Source organism: Anarhichas minor, unplaced genomic scaffold (assembly GCF_050575085.1).
Source record: "Anarhichas minor isolate MPS153535 unplaced genomic scaffold, ASM5057508v1 ptg000026l, whole genome shotgun sequence".
In the NCBI taxonomy this organism is placed as follows: Eukaryota; Metazoa; Chordata; class Actinopteri; order Perciformes; family Anarhichadidae; genus Anarhichas; species Anarhichas minor.
Genome location: NW_027466472.1, coordinates 985,270 through 1,010,722, shown reverse-complemented (window position 1 = coordinate 1,010,722; position 25,453 = coordinate 985,270). Strand labels below are relative to the sequence as shown.

The window sequence follows — 25,453 nt, the reverse complement described above, 5'->3', positions numbered from 1 at the left end:
TATACATACATACATATGTATATATTTTTATATGTATAAAGTGTAAAACAACACAAAAAAGGTATAATTTGCAGCAGCAGAGATGCAGAAAAGGGCTTTTGAATAAGTCTGGACATAACATCCATGTGAAATTCATGTTTACATCAATTTGACGATTTTCAAAAATGTAACTTTTCTTCTGTGATTTCTCTCTCCGGGCCTGCAGACCTGATTGAGTGGAATCAGTGGAATGGGACACACCTGGGCCCCGATGCATAAAAGCCTGAGCAGCAACAGATCTCCTCTCACTCCATAACTCAGTGTCGTGTTTCTTTTCCATGTCCATACAGCACATGTTCAGGCGTCCACTCCTACCGATTCCTCTATCCATGCGTTTGGCTTATTTTGACTTACATTTTGGTTAATAAATCACTTTATTTGTTCAGCACAATAGTGTGACAATTTGTTGGTCAAAGTAAACTCTTTTACTGTTTGGTGACACTTGGAAAAAACAGTGCAAAAATAGCTCAAAGTGTGACGATCAAGGATGTTGCAGATTAAAATCTTGTTCAAGAATATCTGGTGTAATTCCTGATTGTGAAAATCTTCCACGATGGAACCTTGTTTGTGTCGTTGCATCGATACCGTGCAGCAGGGGAATGATTCGTTATTTTTGTTGCCTCCTGGACGGTCAAGTGTTCCGGCGGAGCGGTCCGGCTGCTCGTCGGATTCATTAAACTGTAACACCGGGTGATGAATCCACAGGAACTTGACAGATCATTGGGGTCGATATGCGAGCCAACTCTGAGCTAAGCAACTTAACAGATGTTTCGGTTGCTTTATGACACGTACTCACTCGTATACAAAGGTCTGTCATATGTAAGTATGTGCGCTGTTATTTTCCTGGGAAATAGAGTGTGGGGTTTGTGTTTTATGTGCCTTTTTTTGTGTATATTTCTACAAGTGTCAACTCCCAGTTCTGTGACTCAGAGAGGGAAGGAGGTCTAAAAAAAGGAAGATGTATCATCAAGCAGCAGGATTGTTAAAAGCAATATTTGTCATTGCTGGCATTTGGCTCATCGGGATGGAACAAAGTGCAGACAAACACTGGGAGATAAAAAGCTCTTCCTTCAGCTTAATGCATTCCTGTATTTAGTCACCTCCTCTTTCTCCTCGGCACCTTACCCTCTTCCTCTATTGCATCTTATTAATTCTCTACCTACATCCGCAGCTTTCCGTCTGCCCTTGTTTGTCCGTCTTTTTCTTCACCTCCCCGCCAACTATCTTATCTCTATTTGTCTTTCTCCATCGTTCTCTCCCTCCTCTGTTGTGTTGCCGCCTCTCTGCAGAGGACTGGATCTGGGATGCAGCGGTTTATACCCTCATTAGTTCTCTGTCACCGTGACTGATCACTAAGTACCACCTGGAATCAAAAGACGCCTATTAAACCAGCAGCCGCCCGCTTTATGTGTGTGCAGAAAGGCTGTCGCTGCGTGTGTGAGAGAGAGAGATAATCCATGACCATGTTAAGGCAAAAGCAATCCCTCTCTGTGTGTGTGTGTGTTACTTATACAGTTACAGTCGCATGCTTGGACTAATATCTTATCTCACAGCTCGTCGTGGCTTACTCAAATATATGTATTCCTATATGCATCACGGGGGGCTTTACGCGTCACAATTTAGGTGTACTTACGGGTGCAGGGCATGGACGCCGGGTCCGTTTCAGAGCGGAAGTATGCCTTGTCGCAGACGCAGGAGGTGGATCCCTCCCTGACGGAGTAGCTGTGGAGCGGACACTTGGAGCAGGAGCCGTCGGTGGCCAGGGCGCGGTAGTAACCAATCTTACAGGCTGAAAGATAACAAGAGGGAGGGTTAGTTTGTAGATTGTGACGTGAAATACAATACAGTAAATATTTACAGCTCTATTAGTCTAGAGAGGAAGGTTCTAGAAGTGAAGCGATAACACAATACCAGAAATGTTGCCGATACCAATAAAAGGGATATTTCACAATTCTTGATACCCAATTCTATACCACGGTGAAAAAACAACACAAAGCTTTGAATCCCATGTACTTCAACATACACTTCTTTATTGCCATTTGCACGTTTACTGAATAGAGCTTTAACGCATCATATTGCAACTCAATGCAACTCATTTAGCCAAGCAGGACTGTGCTGCCCACCGGCAACTAAACAGCTAACGTTAACTAGCTCTCCTCCTACTGATTTCAACATGGATTTTTTTGTTCACAATGTAGCATTGCCAGGGAAACTTTCTGTCATCCAGGACGCCATTAGTCTCGAGCGCTGATCCCCAGCACCTACACTACCTGCACAGTACTACCTGTACTGTAGAAAAACAAGTACCATCGCATTTTCAGAATTTTGGCATAGTGCCCAGTGGCATCCCTACTTCTAGGAACCATTTAGTCAAGTTGACGAACTGGCAAAACGATATTGCCATCTCCAATAAAAAAATTCCCGTGATCAATTTGGAAGCTACACCCAGAAACCGTCTAGGGTTTCTGGTATGTTGCCGAAGCATTTCACTTGACATCAAATAGTTGAGGAGAAGAGAGCTTTCAGATCTTGCCCATTTTCACCCAATTAGCAACAAGAAAAACAACATGTTGCCCAGAGGCTCCTACTCTCCCCAAGTCCTCCCTCCCTTTGTCTTCATTTTCCATCTTCAGTGCTCTCTCCCCTTTCTCCTTTCTCACGGACCTGCATTCTATTAAAACAGCAGAACAGGACCAAAGGGCGCTATTTCCTTTTGACAATAAGAGAAGATCAAATAACTGCGTCTTGTCTTTCTCACAAATTTAAGCTATGCTCAATTGGCAAGACTTGGATCCGCAATGAAACCAGAGCCGTTGGCATTTCAGACCGTTTAACAAACAAATGCCACACTTGGCGCACTTGGAGCTCTGTCACTCTCACGGGGCTGTTGTTGCCTTAAACAAACACACCCACACACACACACACACACACACACACACCTCAGTCTGAAATGGTAACCTAAGTGACACTTTTCCTACCTTTGGCGACAGTGCTCGCCATTCATTTGAGTGACAGTTTGATTGGAGGGCTCGTGTTTCAAGGAGTTTCTCCCTTCGTCTATCGGTTTCCATAATGGCCGGGGAAGCCTCGCGGGGTTTGTGTTTCACCCTCTGAGCGCTGAACCAGGCGAGGAGGACAAAAGAGCAATTCTCTAGGAGGTGCGGCGCAGACAGCCGCGACACCGATTGGACCAAATAACCTCTCAGTCAATGGAGGCCGCCATGTGCTTAGCAGTTTGTTTCTGGTGGAGTGGGCATTGTGTATGTGTGTGTGTCTGTCTCGTTATGATGTAAAGACCCATTGGAGACAGATGGGTAAATTTATACCCAATATAAATCAGATAATTAGACACTTATAGTCTGCAGGGGTAAAGCGAATGCCCCCCCCCCCCCCCCCTGCGCACACACCAACTTCACAAACTCATTCACAACCCAGATCTATAAAGTGCATCTAAAAGGCATGGATTCCAATGTCATAGTCATAAATACATCAGAGGATCCTTTATACAAAAGAACAGTCGCATAAACAAACTCCCACATGTGTTCGCCACACTAAAAATCAAACCGATGCCTAAACACACGCACCGCAGCAAGGAGGATGTCCGTCCTCCAACAAAAACACACATTGCACCAACCACCCGACATGCACGCACACATACGAACAGAAACAGAGAAATCCACAACCCCCCAAAGATGCTGGGAAATCCCTCAATAAAGTCAGGCTCTTTGCCTCGCAGCCGCCCTTCTCTAACTGCTGGATTAGGGTAGCCTGGTGTTAACTGAGCCGGGCTAGCAGCTACCTGCTGAGCCATTCTTGGCCCGTTCCCACTCAGTCAATCAGGACTAAATCCCTGCCGCTTCACTTGCTAATGCTAAGCTAAGGGTCTCTTTGATTGTAGCCTGCAGGGGAGTGTGAAGCCTCCGTTTCTTTTCTTCGCGGTTGCCAACAAAAAAAAAGGGAGATTAGTCGGGAGGCACTTTGTGTTATCTCTCTATCTCTAAAGCAATCTTTCCGCGCCCATTCTCATCACTAGAGACAGAAGGACACTGGGATTTGTGGGTATTGTTTAAGAGGTTGTGACCGCTTCAGGTGACAAAACACAAAGTTGCTGTCGGGGTTTTTACTACATGTGCGCTGACCAGGGTTGAGAGCGGGGTCAAGCAGCTGTCTGAGACCATGTGCCCTCGCTAAAAGCTGAAGGGAGAGTTAATTGAGTCCCATGCTTCACAGCCTTTGGGCCTGAGCCTCTTTAAAGAGACGCAGTCTAAGAGCGGGCTACCTCAAACTGTGCACGGTTGATGAGTTTTTCCCTTATTAAGCTGTCCCGTAGTGACCCCTCCTCCCACAGGCTGTCCCAAAATCCTTTGCCTGACTCTCTCTAGCATCTTCATCTGCGGTTTTTTAAACAGAAATTGTGTTTAAAAATGTGATGTCAACATTTTGAGGCCTTGTTTATAGCAGCGACTGCCCCGCAGAAAGAAAGAGTGGAGGGAAAAGAGAGGTCGATATCAGAGTCAGGCTGGAGAATTTGCTTCCTATTAGGAGTGCGTGTGTGTGTGTGAGGGAAGAGACCACAGTAGTGGGTGGTCTGAGAGACCGTGGCTTCAGAGAGGAATCTCCCTTAAGACTCACTGGATTTATCTCTGTCCGGGGCCAGCCCTAGCAAACCCACACACACACACACACACACAGACGCAAATACAGACACACATGTATTTAGTTTTTTATGGGACGTGAGCTAAGAAAGCCCTCATCATATCCTCGCATACGGCTCTCAAATGTCTAACCCGATTTTTCCAAACCATCTTTTTTATACTGTCTCCTTTTTTTTTCCGCCTCGCCGCTCTCCAACTCTCCTGTATCTTTTTTTTTTTTTGTTCTCCCACTCACTCGCCCTCTATCTCTCTCTGTCTGTCTCTCTCCTGCTCTCCTCGGCTTTCTCTCGGCAGGCCTCCTTTCAGACAGAGAGGGGTTTGTCAGGTGCCAAATCCCTGAGCTGAGAGATCAAAGGCAGACAAAGAGACTGGTGACTTACTGTTCTATTCTGGAAAGGCAAAAAAATGGAATCCCTCATAGACCGGGACATCGCATTCTTCCCTTCCTTTTCTCCCCCAGCAGCTCTTTCACTCATTCAATCCTCTTCTCTGGCTTTAGTCCTTTTTTCCCTCCCCTTTTGTCAGTCGCCCCCCCACCCCATCCCCATCCCTGTTGTCTCTAAGCTGAAGCACGTTTGGTAGGAAAGAAGGCGACGAGGGTGGAAGGGAGAGGAGATGTGGAAGTAAATGAGTAGTTTTGTCCGTGTGGCGGGGATTCGGCTGGCTGAATTGGACGCACCGCGTGAGAGGGAGGGAGGGAAAACTTGGAACTTCTGTTCAAGACGAAATCGTGGACGCAGCCATGTGCAATGGGAGCGCACAAAAGCTAATGATACAATGATAGCCGCCCACACGTGAGCCAACTAAAAACCCCGGCTAAGTTTTTCTCTGAGTGGCAACAAACCTACACACCAGGCTTTAGAGCGGCCCGTGGATGCTCCCTAACACCAAAATAAAAACCACATCTACCCACACACACACACACACACACACACTCCCACTTCAGCCCACCTTGAGCGACCCGCATGCAAAGCCTGATAGGGGAGCTACTCTGCAGCCTACACAACAAAGTATCCAACACACTGGGGACTGAAAGCATGAGAGCAAACTTGCGCTACAATAGCACCTCTAAAAAAAAGAAAAGAAAAAAGCTCCAGGAATATAACACCCAGCACACGGCACACAATAACTGGGCCTGCCCAGGCAGAACAATCGCCCCTCTTATAATAAAAAAAAAGGAAGAATTAAGTTCGAGCTACGCTATTTTCCCTCCTTTCATGCCGGCGCTTTATCTTCTTTGGGTGATGAAAACCCGGTCACTCTTTTTTAGTCATAACAGACAGTGAGTGCTCTTCAGAGGAGCAGTCGGAGGCGTCCTCCACAAAGCCGCTCTTTCAGAAAACGAAGCTATCGGCTTTCAGGACCTGAGGGCAAGGAGGGTCTCTCCTTCTCCTGCACCTTGAGGAGCCACAGCCATCTCTATTCAAACCTGCCTCTCTGACATACCCCCTCTGCCTGTGTGTCTCCTCGATCTCTTTTTCACGCTGCGTTGCTCAGGTGGGACAGGATTGCTATTCTAAGAGTGCTTTGCTGCAGTCCCGAGCTGGATTTTTAGTCTTGGATGCATATACTGTCTATACTCACCCAGACATGCATATAGATAAAAAAAAAAGACCATCCACATCAAAGCACCTGAGCCACTGGCATATTAGCAGGGATAACTAGCTGCTGACCGTTAGCATCTGTCACTGGAACAGCAGGAGAGCGGAGCAGGTTAACTCATTAATTCCGTCAGCGGGGGTTATTAATTACCTCCGGCCCTGACGGCGACACGCAGCCACACGGCCAGCGGAACCCATCAGCATGATGGATGAGGGACACACGGCCTCCGAAACTGATCACAATGATTGATGACGAACACTCGTCACACATCTTGACCTTGACCTGGAGGGCGGGGGAGGTCCCACGAAAGTGGTATCGTCCTTTTAAAATGCAAAAAATAAAAAAGGGGGGTAGTGACATCTGGCTTGACATCCTCACTGGTGTTAATGAAGGCCAAGAACAAAAGCCAGAGAGGCTAACGATGTTAATGACGCACAAGCCAACCTCGCTGACAATCACCGCGGCTTTGCTAACGATGGCCGGTGCCAGGGGGGTGCAAGGGTTGCCAGCAGTTTGTCTGTCAAATGCCTGGATGATTTATAACTGTATTTTCAGCAGCGCCGATCCATCACACCAGAGCCACCCACGACACCGCCCTAATTAAAATGTCTGCACCTGACACATAAGAGCAACAGCCAAAGAAGCTTGATTATGAGCAAAAGACGTTGTAAAAGTGAAAATGACTGCAAAAACTACACCCTGAAAAACATTTTAAAGTGTTCCTCGACACCAGAGTGCTTCCAGAAATGTGCTAATTTACAGCATTTTCTATGTTCACAACGGATTTCTTGCCACGCATGTCGTGACGGTGTGCAAAACCTCTTTTTCTGAAGCCGAACGAACGAATGTTATATTTGCTGAGAATGCACTGTGGCTACATTGTTGGGTATATTTGGATTGCATAACAGAAATATTGTTCTGAAGACTTCCTGAGGACCAAGGTCTCCACGTTCTTATGGACACGTAGGCCTCAAACTTCCTCCCTAATTCCTTTCAGCCTGGCCTTAAGTAGGAATATTAGTACAATGGTTATATATCGCACAAATCTAAAGTATTCCGCCCAGCCACTCCAGAACGGACAAGACCCCTCCTTAAAAAAAGTGAGACCAGGGTACGAAAGGTGGATGTAAGGAAGAGAAGGAGACAGTAAAAGCAAGCTAAAGAGATGGACAGAGGTATAGAGGCAGCAGACAGATCCATCTTTGTTTGGTGAAACACTGCCTAACTTGTGGAGGTAAATGTGGAGACCACTCAGATTCCACTTTTGCACTGCTGCCAGATCTGCGAGGGTGGCACCACCCAGAGCCGGGCATGGCGCCAACCCACCGAGGACCTTTTGTGCCCTAAGATCGGCACAGCAGGTGGGTAATGGACTATATAACTAATAACAATGGACTAATAATAATTCAAGGCAAACAAGACAGAGATATATACGCAAACAGAGGCTTCCACACCCCTGCACACCTGCAGACTCTCAGGTATGCACACAAAGCCCTTCAAAGGCCCTCTGGACTACACAGATGCACTTTGCAAAACCACGCATCCATGTAAAAACACACAAAAAGACACAAACACACAAAACTGGCTTTGTGTGAGCACAGGGACATGAGGACGGCGGGGAAGATGGGAGGTAAACAAACTCAGTCAAGGTATTGTCTTGGTCCAATTTCCTCAAGGTCTCCAGGGGCCCCAGTCTCATGTTGGACATGTGTGTGCGGCCGCGTGTGTGTGTGCGAGCGCGCGAGCGTGAGCGGGCAGTGTATCCAGCATGCTTTCCTGACATTGTTTACGATGAAAAGAGCTGCATTTCAATTCAATTATGAAAAAAAAAAAGAGGCAGAGGGGCGGGGGAGTATGCTAATGTCGCTGCGCATGGGGACACTCCGCACACACCGCTAAAAAATGGGAGAGCCGAACCAAGGAGAATGGGTCAGGAAAAGGGAGGACGAGTGTGAGGAAAAAACACAAACACACTAAGAATAGGTGAGGAGGAAGAGGAAGCGATAGGGAAGCAGTCTCAATGGGGCCTCATATCCAATTCTGTAAACAAGTGCAAACCACGTGTCCCGCTGTAGCACAAATACATAACAAATCACTGAAAATACACAACAATGCAACACAAGTTAACGTTATGACTGCACTGTTATTCAGGCTGCATTGCATATGATGTACACACTCTACAGCTGGGCCATGAATCAATATCATATCGAGTTTGTGATAAGAGATTCAATGTCATGTTGGATTTGGTTGTTGTGAACTTAAGAAAAACTAAGGCTGCATCACAACAAGTGATCGAATGTTTTGAGCTTTTCTGAGTGTCGTAACTCAGTAAATTGAACGGAAAAGCATTGCTGCAAGGACTGACATCGGTACAATATGGCTGGACAATAATAAAATAAGAAATCTCTGTCACTTGACTTGCCAATTATTGTTTTCATTCATTTACTTTTCCTTTATAAATGAAAAATAAAAAATCTAATTCTCAGAGCCTGTAATATTGACTCCACGAGGTTCTCCACGAGGTTCTCCACGAGGTTCTCCACATGGCGACGGCTGAGCCAGCGGCTAGCAGCTAACGGTGCCGAAAACAGCAACAGTGTTGACGGAGCTAACAACGTTAACTAACTACTAACAAACATTATTTTTATAAATACATTTTTATGCATCAGTGAAGGATTTTCTATTCTCATGTTGCCTCACTGTCATTAATAACACTAAGCTGTTTGGGTGATCAGACTCAGTGTATTGACATCTATTGAATCTTGAGATTAAAGTACATTTAGGTGGAATGATAATGACTATAATCGGGTAATTTCAGTTTATTATCAGGCTCTGAAAGGCCTCTGTGTTCCGACTCGTTCTGCTTTCCACAGGTGTGTGCCCTCAGATGGTATGACGTCATCGCCACAAAGCCGTATCACATAAACCTGAAAGTGAAAAACGAACCTCGACTTCCATTTCACATAGCCCAGATGAATAATGGAAACAAAACGAGTAAACCAGCACCGACAGATGGGGATTTTCAGAGTACAAACAACTCCAAATGACAATGAGTTGAATTGCAGAGACTGCCTGCTGGTCAGAGTGAGTTTTGGATGCTCTGCTTCATCCCTGCAGTAAACGCAAAGCGCATTCAAACACACCTCGCATGCACGTGATCGTACGGTGTGTCAATGTGTCAACACTTAACTGCACAGAAACACACGCAAAAAGCTTTAATTACCTAGTCGTCTGTGGTCTCGGGGGCGAGATTAACATCGGCCTTGCCAGTTTCTCGGAGGCGGCTTGACGGGTTATCAGGAGGGGGTCGGAAAAGGGTCGACTCGTGGGTGAGAAGAAAGGTATTTTTAGGTTGTTTGCTTAGGTAATCTATTTGTAGCTCGCAGACGACAGCCTGTCTGGGGCCTCAAAGCACCTTCTATTGTGCGTGTGTGTGTCGGAGAACACTGTGCACACCGTCACTCCTCTGCATTGTGTGTGTGTGTGGGAATACATGCAGCTATATATGTGTGTGCTTTGTGTGCGTGCGTGTGCTCAGCCAGGGCACATAAAAACTTCCCTGGGTCACTAGCTCTTCAACAGCTCATGTCGGCCCAATGACAAGTCTGCCGGTCTCCGCTGTGGATGTCACTGCTTTCACCTTTGACCTCTCCTGGTGTCACTCAGGCCTCACTCTCTCCAGACCACTTTCCCCTCCTCTGTCTCTCTCAAAACAGGATCGAGGTCATTGCTGATCGAGGTCATTGCCCCCCCCCCCCCCTCCGACTTGAAGCTGTGTCGGCTCCTGTTCGCACGGAACGGCTTTGCGTGATGTGTGTGTGCATTCCAGAGTTAGTAACATATATGTGTCCACAAACTTTGCAGTCGGGTGCATAAGTTGCCCTAGTTGAACCTGGCCTTGCATGGGGGGTGGGGTGGGGTGTAACAGGAGCCTGGGGTTAATGGCTGCTGCTTAGACAGGGTTACTCTGCTAATGTGTAACGTTTTAGCCGTTAGCTTTGATGTGAGGACAGACGCACGGGCACGGCGACGATGGGGAGAGGCAAACAAAAGGGCGGTGAGATTCAAATGGGCAGCGAGCTTTGAAGTCAGTGTTGTGGATACACCACTCGAAGAGGGCCAAAGTTTACTTTCTGTTGATTTTCTGTTCTGCATTTCTTGGCCTCATGTCTGCTGCTCTCTTCCTGCCTTTTTCTGTAATCTCTCCTTATCTCTCTGGTCTCTTTCACCGCTCAGGGCGATGCTCTGTGCTTGGCAGCCCTGTCAGTGCTTCGAGCAGCGCCCGATGTTCCCTCGCTGAGCTGCCAAAAATGTGGTCATGACTTCTTTTATTCTCTGCCAATCTTGTATCTTTACACACCGAGCACAAAGGGTCAAAATCACATAGATCCTTTTTGACATTTTAATTTCCTCAATTCTGTAGATTATCCAGAGTAATGGGTCGTGTGCTGTATGGGGGACTATTTCTTCAGCAGAAAGTAGTTCCCGTGAAAACGCACAGGTAGCGATATTGACAGTAATATCAACCGCAGCAGCCGGAGGTCGCGACACGACCACACTAGGCTTGTTCAAAGAGCGATCACCGCCTGTACCCATAACCCCCCACTTCACCTTTCACATCTCGAGCCGTTTATCAGGGCCTCTAGACAGGAGCCAATCCATCTCCTTCACACACACACACACACACACACACACACACACTCCCTCCGTTCACACACAATCACGCTTAGATTTCTTCGCGCCTCCTTTTCATTTCAATCACTTCCTCTTTCTCTCAATCTCCATCCTATCTGTCTTTCTCTGTTTCGTCCTGTTTCGTCTTCCCCTCACATTCCTCCTCAGCGGTGCGAGCCTTCAAGGGAGAGTGTCTCTTTTTATTTATTTTTTTTCCTCTCCTTCCCTTCCAGCAGTATTTGACAGCTCGCTGCAGATCAGGGCAGATCAGAGGTTTCTAATCCCACAGACGTGCCCTAGCATGGACACACCTCCGCCTATCGGATCCCCGGGTGCTGCGGGACCTCCACATCCCCAAATTACATTTCAGCTCCCCCACAGAGAGGTAACACCTCACAGGCGGCCCCATGGTGTGCTTGATACACATGCAGTTTGCATGTCGGCGTGCATGCACGTGTATTCGCAGCAAGAAGTCTGCCACCCGACCCCAAAGGCTCTGGGTTTAAACCAAGTATGGCTGCGTAAAGAGTTGCTTAGAATTTGCATTAATACTGGAAAAAAAACAGGAGAATCAGTTTGCCTGGATCCGTCCAAAGGTAATAAGATATCTGCCTACCAGCAGCTCCAGTGTTTTTACTCGTCCAAAACTGAAGTGTAAAAACGTTAAATTGTGCTTTTTTCAGAGGGTTAGGTGCTGGACTATTTTGTTTCCTGGAGGAACATACTGTAGCTCTGTGGAAATTCAAACACAACATACTCCGTGTTCCTCAGCATGGAAACACCTTGATAATCGAGAGATTTAAGGTTTAAGTTGTGGTCTTTAGTTGGGCATTGCGGATAGGTCTAAATACTACAATTCCCATGAGCCCCAGCCATTGTTGCAATAGAGAAGAAGCCAGGACAGTGGTTCCAAATTGCAAAAATAGTACTAAACAGAGCATCGCCGTTGCAGGATTCATTCAAAACTGATCCCGAAATTCCAAAGTGAACGAACTTAAACACCTGCATATATTTTTAAGGTTTCTACAAAGCAAAACAAATGTTGCTTCAGCTCAGCGTTAGCTGTAAACATATCAGAATCGTAAGCTCACGTGATTGGATGTTTCTCACCTTGGGGGATCGTAGTGGACATTATGTCCTCACGTTTTCATGTACGCAGCATTGTCCCTTCAACCCCTAATCATCGAAGCAACTCTTTTCTAATGCAGTTGTTCATCCTCTGTGGTGATGATTCATATGGTAGAGTTTGATAGCCAATCGAGCCCTGGAAGTGCTCCAAACTCTGTCATGCAGGTAATGAACAGGACTGCAGTACCTCCTCCCACTCAGCAACTCTATCGCATCGACAGATGTCGTCCACAAAAAAAAGATGTTTCCTTACAAAAACCTGCCTGCGTTCCGTCATTTTTCTTCACACTTACAAATCACACATTCTAAGTGTGTGTGTGTGTGTGGGGGGGGGGGGGTTCTTTCCAGGGAGAATGAGCCAGTGTGCCATTTAATCCGCCACCATGATTAGAAAAGGGGGGATCTCGGCTCATTAAAATGGGCATTGCGTCCAGTCCCGGGGCACATCAGATTACACAGCGGCCCTTTATTGCGAGGCCTTTTTTGTCATAACCCCTAACTGATTGCCACGGAGCGGCCTTTGATACGACCACTGAACTCTGCGCCCCCTGAGAAAACAAAAAAGGATGCCGAGGAGGGGAGCAGAAACGACCACCTACTGTCGGGACGGAGGGAGCTTAAGATCGAAATCAGCGGGAGAGGGAGAGATAAAACATTTCCCAAGGTGTTTGCAATCAGCCTGCTATTGTCGGGTACTTGGCCGTCCATCTGAGGAGCTGCTTTGTCTGCGGGCTCAGATCGCGCAACCCGATTGGAACGTTAATGGAAGTTTATGATACAGCATCTGATACGTCTGCCGCAACAGATGCACAGAATAAATATAGGACAGATAATGGTTCATACACACACACACACACACACACACACACACACACACACACACACACAACCTCCTCGCGATCAGTAAGACATTCACCAGATCAAAGGGATTTCTGTGCAATGGTGAACCGACGGATGAAGTGTAGAAAAAGCACAGTTGCCAGACTGGAACTAAATCTCTTTCCACTTCACTTCCCCTCCATGTTTTTTGTCTCTCTCTCTCTCTCTCTCTCTCTCTCTCTCTCTCTCTCTCTCTCTCTCTCTCTCTCCCTCCCTCCCTCCCTCCCTGCCTCATCATCTCCATCTCTTCCGCTCTTCTTGGCGAGAGAGGTCTGCTCTCTCTCTCTGTCAGCACAAAGAAGGTGGCAGAGGCCCTCTCTCTTTCCCTTTCATAACCTCTCTCTCTCTCTCTCTCTCTCACTGAAACTGTCCACTTGATTGCTGTCCACTTCTCCTTCTGTCCTTCTGTCTTTCTCTGCCTATACATCCGTCCGTCTCTCTTTACCGCCTCTCCTCTCTCTCTCTCTCTCTCTCTCTCTGTCAGCTGAGGGAGAGAACTAAGGGTTTTTTTAAAGAAAGACTAGAAGTGAGCGGAAGAGAAAGAGAGGGGGCAAGAGAGCAAGAGGGAGAGTGTGCAGGAGCGCAGGAGAAAATGGAGGGAGAAGAAGGGAAACAGCCGGAGGAATGGGGGAACGTCGGGGACGGAGAGAGGGAGAGAGGGAGAGAAGGAGAGAAGGAGAGGGGGGGTGAGGGGACTGCAGGGTTGTGTTGGTAGAGAGCTGGGGTATTGATTCAGGGCCTTTTGACATGCTAATTTGCTTGCTGACTGCTTTAATCGCTCCCTCTTCCCATCGCGGGCTTCAAAGTGAGGATGCTTTTCAAAAAGATGAGAGAGGAGAGGAGAGGGACAGAGACATTTTATCATCCTTTTAAACCCCTTTTTGGCACGTCCACAGCTATATGCTCCTTATGCCAGCTGACGATGTCAGCAGCACCATAACAGCTTTCCTTACTCCACATTACCTCATCGTAGTAGGCGACTTTTGGGCTGCATCTGCATAGAATACTGTTCAGAAGGTAGTGAATCCATGCTACCCATTATCTCTCATTCATCTCTGATCCAACAGGTGTTGTTGCCTAAACCTAAACCTTAGTTTCACGACGTTAACCGCGTGGCATTGTGCGTTTCTGCAAGGCTATACAAGGCTGATATGAAACGTATATTTTTTGTTCAGATGCGCTAACTTTCAGCGTATTTACTGCGTACATATTGCAGAACAGTACAATGACATCAAGATGTTTCTAGAGCTGTTTCACCATAACCATAATTGTCATCATAACATGCTGTTCGGTCTCATGTCCAGAGCTGAAATCTTATTTTGGCACGATTCATCTTATTCCTCTTATTTCTAATGAAGCTTGACATGCTTCTGGCTCTTCCCTGAAACCAGCGTCAGTTTGTTCTTTGAAACGACGCAATATAAAGCACACTGCTCCAGAAAACCCCTAAGAGTAACTTTGAATCAGCTTTAAAACTCAGAGGGAGATAAATGACTTAAAGATGGATGTTCCTGGCAGCGTATATCCATACACACAGCAGCCATCGGCCCCCGGGGTCATGCTCAATCGCTAGCGGCTTCCTGCCCTGAACAGGGCACCGCGAGGGGAAAGAGAGAGAGAGGTGATGAGTGTCGAGAACTGCAATAGGGAACAAACACAGGCAGGACGGCAGCCCGAGCAGGAAAAACATTTCAGCACCTCAGCTAATGACGGTTGAATTACCCCCCCCCATCCCTCCTCCACACAGTCAAGGGAGGATTTGTGTGTGTTGAGAAGACTTTTTTTTCCTTCATCATTTTAGGAGCTAAATAAGAATAGCCTATGTTTTCTTTTTTTAAATGCTTAAAGTAATTATCTTAGCAAGAAGGGGAGGGTGGCGGAGGACCGCCCGTGAGACATTTTGTCCTCTCTTTCTCCCTCTGGGCATGAATCTGTTGTTCTTTCCTGCTCTCTCCACTGGTAATAGATTCCTCGACTCTATTCAGAAAGCATAAAATGAGCCTCTCTGGTGGCGGGGAGAGTGATGAGTACATTCACCTCCATTCTGCTGCACTCGGCTCCTTGTGTGTGTCTGTGTGTGCTAACACATACTAAAGCATGCGTGCATCTGCTATACATATTTATGAGTGCGTCTGTAGGCTTGAGTCTATTACTTAACATGTCCTTTATTTTTACATGCGGTGTGTGCGCCTGGATCTTTCTCATAGTTTGTGTAAGTGTGCATGCACGGCTGTATACACGCCAACGCACACATGCACATAGTGGTTCCAGTCGCCTAAGACATCCTTCCCTGTGTCTGGATTCGTTTTTTATCATTATTATTCGTGTCTGTACACTCACACACTTGTGCATGTGTGTGTGTGTGTGTGTGTGTGTGTGTGTGTGTGTGAGTGTCTGGGGACAATGATAGGTGGTGATGTGCATGTGTGCTGCTGCTCTGGAGCTGCCTCCCTCCCCAGCAGTGAAGGTAATCTCATTATTCAGCCCACTTCCTGCTGCTGCCACCAGAGACAGGCTGACAAACACTAACCACCTCGACGGCCGGAGCAGAGAGGAGGGAGGAAGCAAAAAGAAAAAGAGGAGACGAGAGGATAGAAAAGAAAAGACTGAATGTAAACGTGCAAAAAGGAAAATGAAAGAAAAATGGAGGGAGATGAAAAAAGATATATGAAGAGAGAAAAAGGAAGAGCCATTGAAGCAGCAGGAAATTTGAAGAGACAGAAGACATGGATGGGAAAAAAAACAAGCAAGCTACCAAGCTGGCCAAGAAGAAGACGCAATATTTAATTTGAGTGTATGCAAAAGATAAAGGGGGGAGGAGGAGGAGGAAAATAGGAAGGGAGGCGAGGAAGAGCAAGGGGACTGAGTCTGTGTATTTAAAGCCATCGGGGACCGGCGGGCTAAATAGAATTACGTGGTGAATTTAGAATGATGCTCCCAAGCGCATATTTAACACTGTCAACAGAGGGGGGAGAGAGAGAGAGAGAGAGAATGGAAGACCCAGCACACACACACACACACAATGAGTGACACACAGGAGAGAAACTTCATCCTAAAACCTCTTAATCCAATATGAATGAGAGTTTCCAGTTTGGCAAAGACTGCTGGGAATAGAGAGGGTGGAGGGGGGGGGGGGGGGGGGGGTGTCTCAGGTGAGAAAATGCTCCGATCACACACTGACATCACGTTCGGGCCCTAAGCCATTATACCCCCCCCCCCCCCCAGACACACACACACACACACACACAGTTTTAGAGGGAACACGCAAAGTGGTGAAAAGGAAGATTAAGGTTGCAGCATTTATCTAAAAACACAAGGAAAGAGATTAAATGTACAAAAGTCCAAAGTCCATAAGAACTTGATTTAAGAAAACAATGAAAATGTAAAAGATAAAGAGTTTTAAAACTTCCTGTTTTGAGGCAATGTCAGCCATTAAGGTGTGTGTGTGTGTGTGTGTGTGTGTGTGTGTGTGTGTTGACCGGTGGTGATGATAGGTTGTGGGGTGACAGCTCAACCATGAACTGGCATTCTTCAGTGTGAAAAGTGTCTGTCACCTTCACGCCTCGGCCAATCTATACCCTCAACAGACACACACCAACAAATATAACGTGAAGGCAGCACACACACACACACACACACACACACACACACACACACACATCCATAACTTGACATTTGCTGAAATTCGTGAAAACACACATCATTGCTCTGCAGAGGCAAAACATGCTGCAAGAGCACAACGTTGTTCAAAAGTTTCTCTCGGCCGACAAAGAAACAAACAGTTAAGGTGATTAGCATTCTTCCATAATGACGTGCGTAGGTCTCACTAATCCCTCCTCATTAACACCCCCCCCCCCCCCCCACCAGATGAGGAGCGAGGGGACTCCCTGACCCCGAACCTTACACAACAGAGCGTGTGGGGGAAGGTGGTTAACAGGGAAAGGGATCCCAAATGCAAACAGACAAGAGTCCCCCTCTCCTTAGATCAGGGGGCCCCCTTGGCCCTCAGTGCCCTGGTTGGCCCCTCCTGCTTTGGCCCCTGGGTGTACGCGCTGGCCACCCTTGGCCCACCTCAAGCACAGACACACATGCGCATGCCCCCCCGCCACAGCTGTCAAAATCCTGACGTCTTAATCAATCCTGGATCCACGACCCTGTCGGACGCAGCGCTAAGATGGATGCAGAAGCGGATGACCCCTGACCTCTGCCAGGGGTGGAGAATACAATTCTAACCCTAACCCCCCCCCCCCCCCTCGTCTACCTCTTCCTCCCTCCCAAACATTGCCAGCCTCAGTCGTCTCCGCTGCTGCCCCAAACAATGATGGAGGAGAGCCCATTCATCCTGGGCTGGGAACCAGGGGCCAAGGTGCCCTTGTAACCCCGCACGAACACAAGACAAGCACAGACACACAAGTATGAGAACACACAATTGAACTTGTGTGCACCACAGAAAACCTTTGAAAAGAAAGGTTTTAAACCAAATCTATCTGTATAGTGAGCAAAGGCTGCCCCACTCTCACATACGTTTTAAAACGCTTTGATACATAAGGAAAATAAACTATTAACAAACACCTTACCCCACAACTCTCCCTTGATATCCACCCTCCCTCCCCCCCAAAAAACAGCAAGTCCCTTGGTCAACATGCCCAATAGGAGAGGAGCCCCTTCTCCCATAGAGCCTGTCACATTGGGGAATATTAACCAGCTCATCAGTGCACTTGAAGACTGTCAGCGGCCAGCACCTTTTAACCTCTCAGTCACTGGATCTGACCCACACTGATGGCATGCAGCGTTTAACCCAAAGCCTGTTATCCAGTTTCAAATTTGAAGAGAAAAGCTAAGAAACAAAAAACAGTAATTGAAGCTAAACAAAGTGAATGAAGTGGGGGCACTGGCACTGTAAACTCAAACAAACTAAAGCAGATGCAGTAATATGTGAACTAAATGGATGTATTGGCTTGAAAAGCAATACTGGCAGACACTACGAGACTGCATTAGTCATAAAAACAAAATCCTGGTTTCCAAATCCTTTATTGCCGTCTTTGGAGGGTAACAGCTATTTATTCAACTGAAATTAAAGTGAAGAGATAAGGAGTCTATTTCAATGTTGGTTAGGATATACAGTATGAGATCAGGGTCTATACGTTAGTATAGTAAACTGCATGATAGAAAGGCAATTTAAGGGAGTTTGCCTAAACTACTTTCTGGTCTCCTTCTCTCAAACCCCCAGTACCCCATTTCCTCCCCCACCCCCAAGCAGCCAACGGTACCCCTAAATCACCAGACCTGTTTGTCATGCAATTAGTCCTCCAAGATAAAGGCTCCCTCGTAAATTAGGAGAGGTGTAGTGGTCCGTCCCCCTGTTAATCACCCGTGCCCGGCCTCTGACCCCTCACTGCTTTTTGTGTGCGATGGTGGTGGGTGGCGAATGGGGTGTACCAATAAACCATCATGGCAGAATTGGCATCCGCTCCTCTGGCCAGCTGACAACAGTGCCTCAGCTTGGCAAAATGCTGCATGTGATCCACAAAACAGCTGCTGAGTACTGCTAGATGCTATCAACAATACACTAATGCATGCAATAAACTGCAATCTATCGTCTGCAATGAAAACAAGCAAGCGAAATTTAGGTGGAGTCGATCAAAAACGCCATTTGTTGCAAGAGAAAATTTGGAAAGATCTATTGGCAAAGTTTAATGGGTATTTCTAGGCAATTTTCTGAATTCAGGAACATGCTGCAGGCTCTAACATGCTCCTGATTTAAAAGCGCAGACCTTAAAACCCCATCAAACAGCGTGGTATAGGATCACGTCGAGCTGAGACTAGAATAATCGTCCGCGAAGGGCTATTCCCCCCTACCATATAGCACTATTTCAACCCCATCTCACAGCTGTGTATTTTCATTCTTCTCATACCTGCTTGGAATGATAAACTCATTCTCTCTCTTTCCCTACCTCTAAAGCCGTCTATCTCTTTTTCCCAGCTCCTGGCTCCAATGGGAATAAGAGAAAGAGAAGGTGGGGGTGAAAGACACAGCGGTAGTGCAAACCAGTTGGAGCTCTATCCTTCCTCTCTCGGTGTCAACCAATTCTCCTGGGACGCATCCCATTGCACAACACCTCCCAGTGGGCCTGCTAATTACTCCATTTACAATCATCATTGCTTCTATCGGCCAACCAGACAACTGGAGAGAAGACTGCACTGTGGGAGAGTGAGGAGTCAGAAATATCCAACAGAGTGCGAGGTGGGTGAATGGAGGCAAGGACAAAGAGAACGAAACATAAAGGATAAAGACAGAGAAAGAGGATGGGGAGAATTAAATAGATGGGATACTGTAGGGACTGGCAGAGTTTGAAGGTAGAGAGGGATCTATAAATAGAGAAAGCCCCAAAAAAAAAAAGTTAATTATTTACCTTGGCATTCTGCATTGCGCTCCTCGAATCCCGGGTTACACAGGCAATTCCCAATGGGCACCAGCCACTCTCCGTCCGCCCCGCAGTACATCTTCGGAACCTCCTTCTCCTCTGAATTATCCACGCATGAGCCACGAATTTCCACAAGCGAGGAGGTATCGGCTCCAGTAATGGTATCAGGGAACTGGGCCAAGTTCCGCACTGCAAGCGGACATTTCTTGTAGAAGACCCTGACGGAGACGAGCGCGATGCACGCTCCAACATCCTGGAAGGCCAAATAGAAGCCCTTTCGGCTCAAGGCCCCCACGTCCCGGACCTCTGTGTTGAGCTTCATGATGCGATCGCCGATGTCCACCTGAGTGAAGCTCTCGTCCGCGGCGATGGTGTCGATCTTGCCGAACTGGTTCTCGCGGATGTAGCGCTCCTTGTCGTTGTTGGACTCGTAATAGTACAGATTGAAGGTTTCCTTGCAGGTTCCCATGACACCCGGGAGGCTGTTGCAGTCCCGGAGGGTGAACTTGATCTCGATGTAGACGCGCTGGGCACCGCCTCGGGGGATCCAGTCAGTGCGGAGCCAGTTGTTCTGGTTTGGCTCCATGACGTTACACACCTGGTACGTCCGGATGGGAATGTTCTTTTCATCCATAATACTCACTTCCTCCCACTGGGGAAAGGAGCACAACAATAGAAAAAAACGTTACAAGGATATTCTTAAACCTCTGACTTTCAATCTGAAAATTAATTACTTATGTTGTAAAAGAGAAATATCAAAACCAAATGCTCTCCTAATTAAAATGGCTTATATAAGTATTGCACATGAGTGGGAGCCAGTCCATGCCAAGAATGAGAGATACTGTGCAAAAGAGCATGCAAGAAAGATTAGTCAATATTTGAGTCTCGGCAGAGCAATTAATTAATGGCTAAACTTAATGCATATTTTATGAATGGCACCTAATAGACTTGTTAGGTCCTAATAAAGAATAATAAAGATATTAATATTCATGGCTTCCCCTCCACCGCGAGGAAGGAAATTTGCAATTAGTTCTCTGCCTCTGTAAAGCCTACACTTAAATGACTCGGGTAGTGGTACACAACGTCGTCTTCACATGTACACACTTGCACGCCGAGAGAGGAAAAAGGAAGGAATGAAAAGGCAAGATTGTGTAGATGCAAAAAACTAAAAGGTCTGGAATCAATGCTAATGATCTAATGTGTGCCTGCCTTCCTTCAGCACGACGGGGAGACGGAGGCACATGTTCACCGCTGTTAGTATGAACTCATAGGAGAGAGGGAGATGGTGACGTGGGGCGCATGGATCACCTTATCCTGCGCGGCCTGTTTTATTTTTGCCAGGAGGGAATGTTTGTTTTACTTATGATAAAGTTCCCCTCTCGACAGATCGCCGTTGAGCAAATACAAGCACGTCTTGAGAGGCTCAAAGCGGCGTGTTCCCTTAAGGTTTTTTTTTTCCGCCGTGTGTTTTAAATAGTCTTTGACTGAGCCGGGCTGTAAACAAGAGCAGACAGGCATTTGGCTGCCGTAGCTTCAACCACTTAGAAAACTGTACGAAAGAAGAAAAAAAAAAGTCATAATGGAACAGTGGAAGATATAGGTTACGCTGCCAGATTTGATTTGATGCCTTATCATAAACAATCTGGTTTAAAGCTGTATTTCCCCGGAGGAGGGTGGGTTGATGCTAAACATAGTGCCACGGCTGTATGATTTGAGAAGATGTCTATCATTGCCTGCTGTTCCATTCCACTCCGCTCTCTTCCTTTAGCCCAGCCCCCCCTTTTTTGTTGTGGAAATCAAGCAGCGCTGAGATAAGGCCGCACCTTTCCCCGATAGCGGGGAAGAGGGAGAATAAGGCCAATTGGTCGTAATGAGAGGGTGAATGAAGGCCTGCCGGTGGTGCCAGGACCCTGTCAATCACTTGTTTGCGATAAAACGGCTGAGGACTGGGGGGAGGGGGGGAGCTGCAGCACCGGCCAGGTTCACTGAGGAAAGCTCGTGAGCAGAACGGGCAACAGCTGCACAAGGTGGAATTCTGCCTCCACCCCCCTGCCCCCCACACCCCCTTTTCATTAGTCGATTGTCCCTAATTTCATGACACATAAAAAGGCTAATTTGTGCTCATCATCACATTTCTGTAATGGAGGAGTGACTATTTGTTCAACTTGAACAATTATTCATTTATGTTTATGCATTTTTGTTTGACTTGGTTTAGGCATGGAACGGGCCTTCCCTTTCCTAGACCATCACTGCCCCGTGGCCACTGTGGGGCCCCTATATTTGTTCCCTTATCAGGGCCACTGTAGATCTCCCAATTAGACCGAAGGATCACGCATTCGGTCGACCCTATCCCCCGTCGCTTTACAGCAAGATCCAGTCGTCCTGCGGCAAAAAGAGCTAAACCCCTCTGCACTCCCCCCCCCCCCATTCATCCGTTCCAGAGGACCCTCTCTCTCTCTCTCTCAGCTGCCAACTCCCCTCTCTCCCGCTCCCTCTCCTCGACTCAATGGTGGAAAGGGATATAAAGTTTCTCCACAAAGACCGATTCAATCCGCCGTCTATTCAGGAAACCTGACGCCCGCTGCAGTATCGGCCCCTGCATCTGACCATTACAGAGTGGTTAGAGAGAAGGGAAGCGAGGAGAAAAGAGGGGGAGCAGGGGTTGAGGAGTGAGGAGGTGTGTGTGTGTGTGTGTGTGTGTGTGTGTGTGTGTGTGTGTGTGTGTGTGTGTGTGTGTGTGTGTGTGTTGCCTATAGACCGGTGGTTCTCAAAGTGGATTCGGGGGACCCCATGGGGCCCTGGAAGCTGTTCCAGAGGGTCTCTATATACGACAAAATGTCTCCCCTTTCTCTCTCTCGTCTAATTTACCCATATTTTAGTGTACGATACTGGAAATGATGCCTTGATCTCACCCTGAGCCTAATGTCCCTACAGTGCAGACAGCTGCACAATAAATCATCAACAATGATTTTCCCATAAAGGGCTCACCAGGACTAGGTCTTATCAAAGAGGGCTGTGTATCTGTTTGGCGGTCCACTCCAGAGCTCTTGCCAATAATGGATATTATCTCTCCATTTTTTTGCTCAATAGGGGACCATGCGTCCTAACAAGGGGACACTTCTTTTGCAGCACTTACCCCTCCTTCTGTGGGGTTGGCGACCCATCCCAGCTCCCCCTGTACGGATCTGGAGTCCAATAACGTGACTGGAAAACAAGAATGGGAGAAGTGAGCATGCATTCTGAGTGCGTTCATACAACATCAGCATTGGCATGTAATCCATTTAAATCTGACACACCGAGAAGGTAAAATGGGTTCCTATGTTTTTCACAGAAAAGGGTTTATAATGAATAGAAATATGTAGGAAAATATTCTCATGATGGATGTCGGTACGCACAGAGTGAAAACTGTAGGCCAGCGAGTCCTGCAAATGTTTTCTTATGCGTAATTCCCTGCTGAGCTAAACGCGCGTCGTTTTGATTGATTTCAGTTTTGTTTTGCGAAAGACAAATGTACTTCCCCCAGTGTCTTTAAAGTAATAACGTTTCACCTCGCTCAGCGTCTGCGAGAAGCATATGTTTGATGTGATCGAATTCAATTAGGGAGCCGTGTGCATAAAGTTGGTGGTTGAAGAACAAACGCTGTTAAAATGCCTCCGACAGACGGACAGACAGACGGGCTGTCTTACGCAAAATATGTTGCTGAAAAGAGTAAAACATTATGTATGTGAAGCGTTAATTAAAATATGTGTTCAATTGAAGTAAATGGCGTATATTTTAGGATTATCTTTTAGGGGTTTTGAATTCGGTGCGAAGGTTAATCAGCTGCTCGGTCGAGATTAATACATATGCCCGTTATGCAAGTCTGTGATATCAATTATTCGGGAGACTGCAGACTGATCCATTTTAAAGGCGGAACATTTGTTTCATATTAAATTTAACCGAGCCGGGATTCGTCCCGAGGACTTGTGTCAAACACAGACAGAATTCTGCAGGAGACGGACTCCGTGCGTCCGATGAGATGGTTTTTTAAAATTAAAATAAAATACTTAATTTATTAGTGTTTGCACTGGAACCCGTGGTGCATTTTAAAGGCTGGACACGCTGCGCCCCAGGACCCCGAGCACGGCAACTCTAGTCCCGAAACCTTCCGAGCTCACTGTTTCGTGTCGGACACACACCGTGCTCCATTTAAAAATCTCGCGCTTCGATGTTCGGTCGCTCGTCGTAAACGTAAATCATCGGGTAAAAGCAAATAGCAGGACGCGCTGTTATTAATCGTTTTGGAACTATTCTTTAATTCGGCGTGGAGGCTTTGCATTCACACCGAGCAGCACACTTAAACAATTGGTTATCTTGTCATTCCCATAATCACCTTCCACCGAAAGAACCCACCGTGACAGCGGGAGCGTTCACTGTGAGCGATTCTGAAATTGATAAATTACGAGCTGCTTAGCCGCTCGGATTTGCGAGTCTCCCACTGACTGCTAAATGTACTTCATTTCTGCTCTACAAGACATGTCTTTTTTACATGCACCGCAACATTAAACTTGTTTTTTACGCAGGGGGAGAGGCTTGACCTCCCCCCTCTAGATCAGTATCGTGGGGGGCTGCAAGTTATTCCTGCTACCAGGCTTTCGGCAACTGGCACGATCCAAGCCCGAGCCAGAGACCAAAAACAGCCGATGCGCATTTCGGTCAGCCACTTCTCATTCCAGTTGCGTTCACTTACAAAAACAAACCCAGCAAAAGTCGCTGCGTAAAAGTGACCGTCGGTTGTTGTTGTCTTTTTGTCCACCCCGTGTACTTATCGCAGCTCCACGCACTCGCAACTATAGGGGGGCCACGAAGTGAGGCTCCGCAGCGCAAACACACACAGAGGGGGGAGACGGAGCGGGGATGAAGTCCGAAGTCCGCGGGCAGTTATGTTTTGTTTTTTTCTCCCGACAACCTTACCTTCATTGGGGGGGTATATCCGTGCCGGCGAAACAAACGTAGAAATCCCAAAAATAAGAAAGGTGGCCGTGAACAAAATCCCTGCCATGAGTGCCATTTGTGTCGTTGTTCCGTTTTTCCTCTCCTCTTTTTCTTTCGCTGCTCTTCTCGCAGGTCCTGCTCTCTCTCGCTCTCTCTCGCTCTCTCTCTCTCTCACTCGCCCCCTCGCTCTCTCTCTCTCTTTCCCAGTGGAATATGGGTTTGAAGCGGACAGGGAGGAGAGACGCAACGAGCGCACCACAGCCAGGAGGCGGGTCTATACTCTCATGTGCGCGTTTGACGCGAACCCGTCAATCCATATAGGAAACGTATAGTGGACAAGAGGGGAGGAGGAGGGGGAATAATCATTAATTGCACCCCCCACTCCCTGCACCCCCCCCCCCCCCCCCCCCCCCCCCCCCTCCAAACAGCTCACTCTGTCGTTTACCAGTTAACACTAGTCAGAGATAGGAGGAGATGGTGACAGTGTGAGATGGCAACGACCCACATTCGCTATGCAGGTACAAAGGCGATGTAAAAACTCGGAGGGGGGGGAAATGTCCGTTTAGTCAACAGTGAAAACGAAAGGGATGTGTGTGTGTGTGTGTGTACGCACGTGAGATGCCTGGATGCCATACATGGCAACTGAGATTTGTTTAGGGAATGAAGTCAGCTCCAATCGCATCTCCCTTAACTTTAACTGAGAAACATAACAAACTGCTCCTCCTGTATTAATGTGAGTAAAAAATGCAATGCGTCAGTGTTCGTCCTCTGCGTCCCCCAGCACTCACACTGACTGTGCTGCTGCTGATCCTGCACGGGGTCCGGCTTCGCTCGAGCGCAGCGCCGTCCAAGGCGGGCCGCATCGGACCAAGGTCGCCACCTAGCGGAGATGATGACGCCTGTTCTGCCTCCAAAATTGGATTAGAGAACAAGCAGGAGCATGACCTCCATACCATTACATGCTATTGCACTTTGTGGAAATTGAGGATGCCTTCTTTTGTGACAGGAGGCGAGCCTGTATTGGATTATTGTTCCTTGCTATTATTCGATTATTATCAAGGCTTTATGGGTATTTAT

At 47.2% G+C, this 25,453-nt stretch overlaps 1 protein-coding gene across 1 annotated transcript in view; it reads right to left on the bottom strand.

The window, feature by feature from the left end:
• The window catches only part of LOC142959481 (ephrin type-A receptor 4), a 53,962-nt gene extending 29,474 nt beyond the window's left edge, over positions 1-24,488 (bottom strand). The window contains exons 1-4 of the mRNA XM_076100763.1: positions 24,356-24,488; positions 22,539-22,606; positions 19,391-20,054; positions 1,673-1,828 (exon numbers count right to left, since the gene is read on the bottom strand). Coding sequence (XP_075956878.1) covers positions 1,673-1,828; positions 19,391-20,054; positions 22,539-22,606; positions 24,356-24,452 — 985 coding nt within the window. The 5' untranslated portion in view covers positions 24,453-24,488. The remainder of the gene's footprint in view (positions 1-1,672; positions 1,829-19,390; positions 20,055-22,538; positions 22,607-24,355) is intronic.
• Positions 24,489-25,453: the final 965 nt, after the last annotated feature.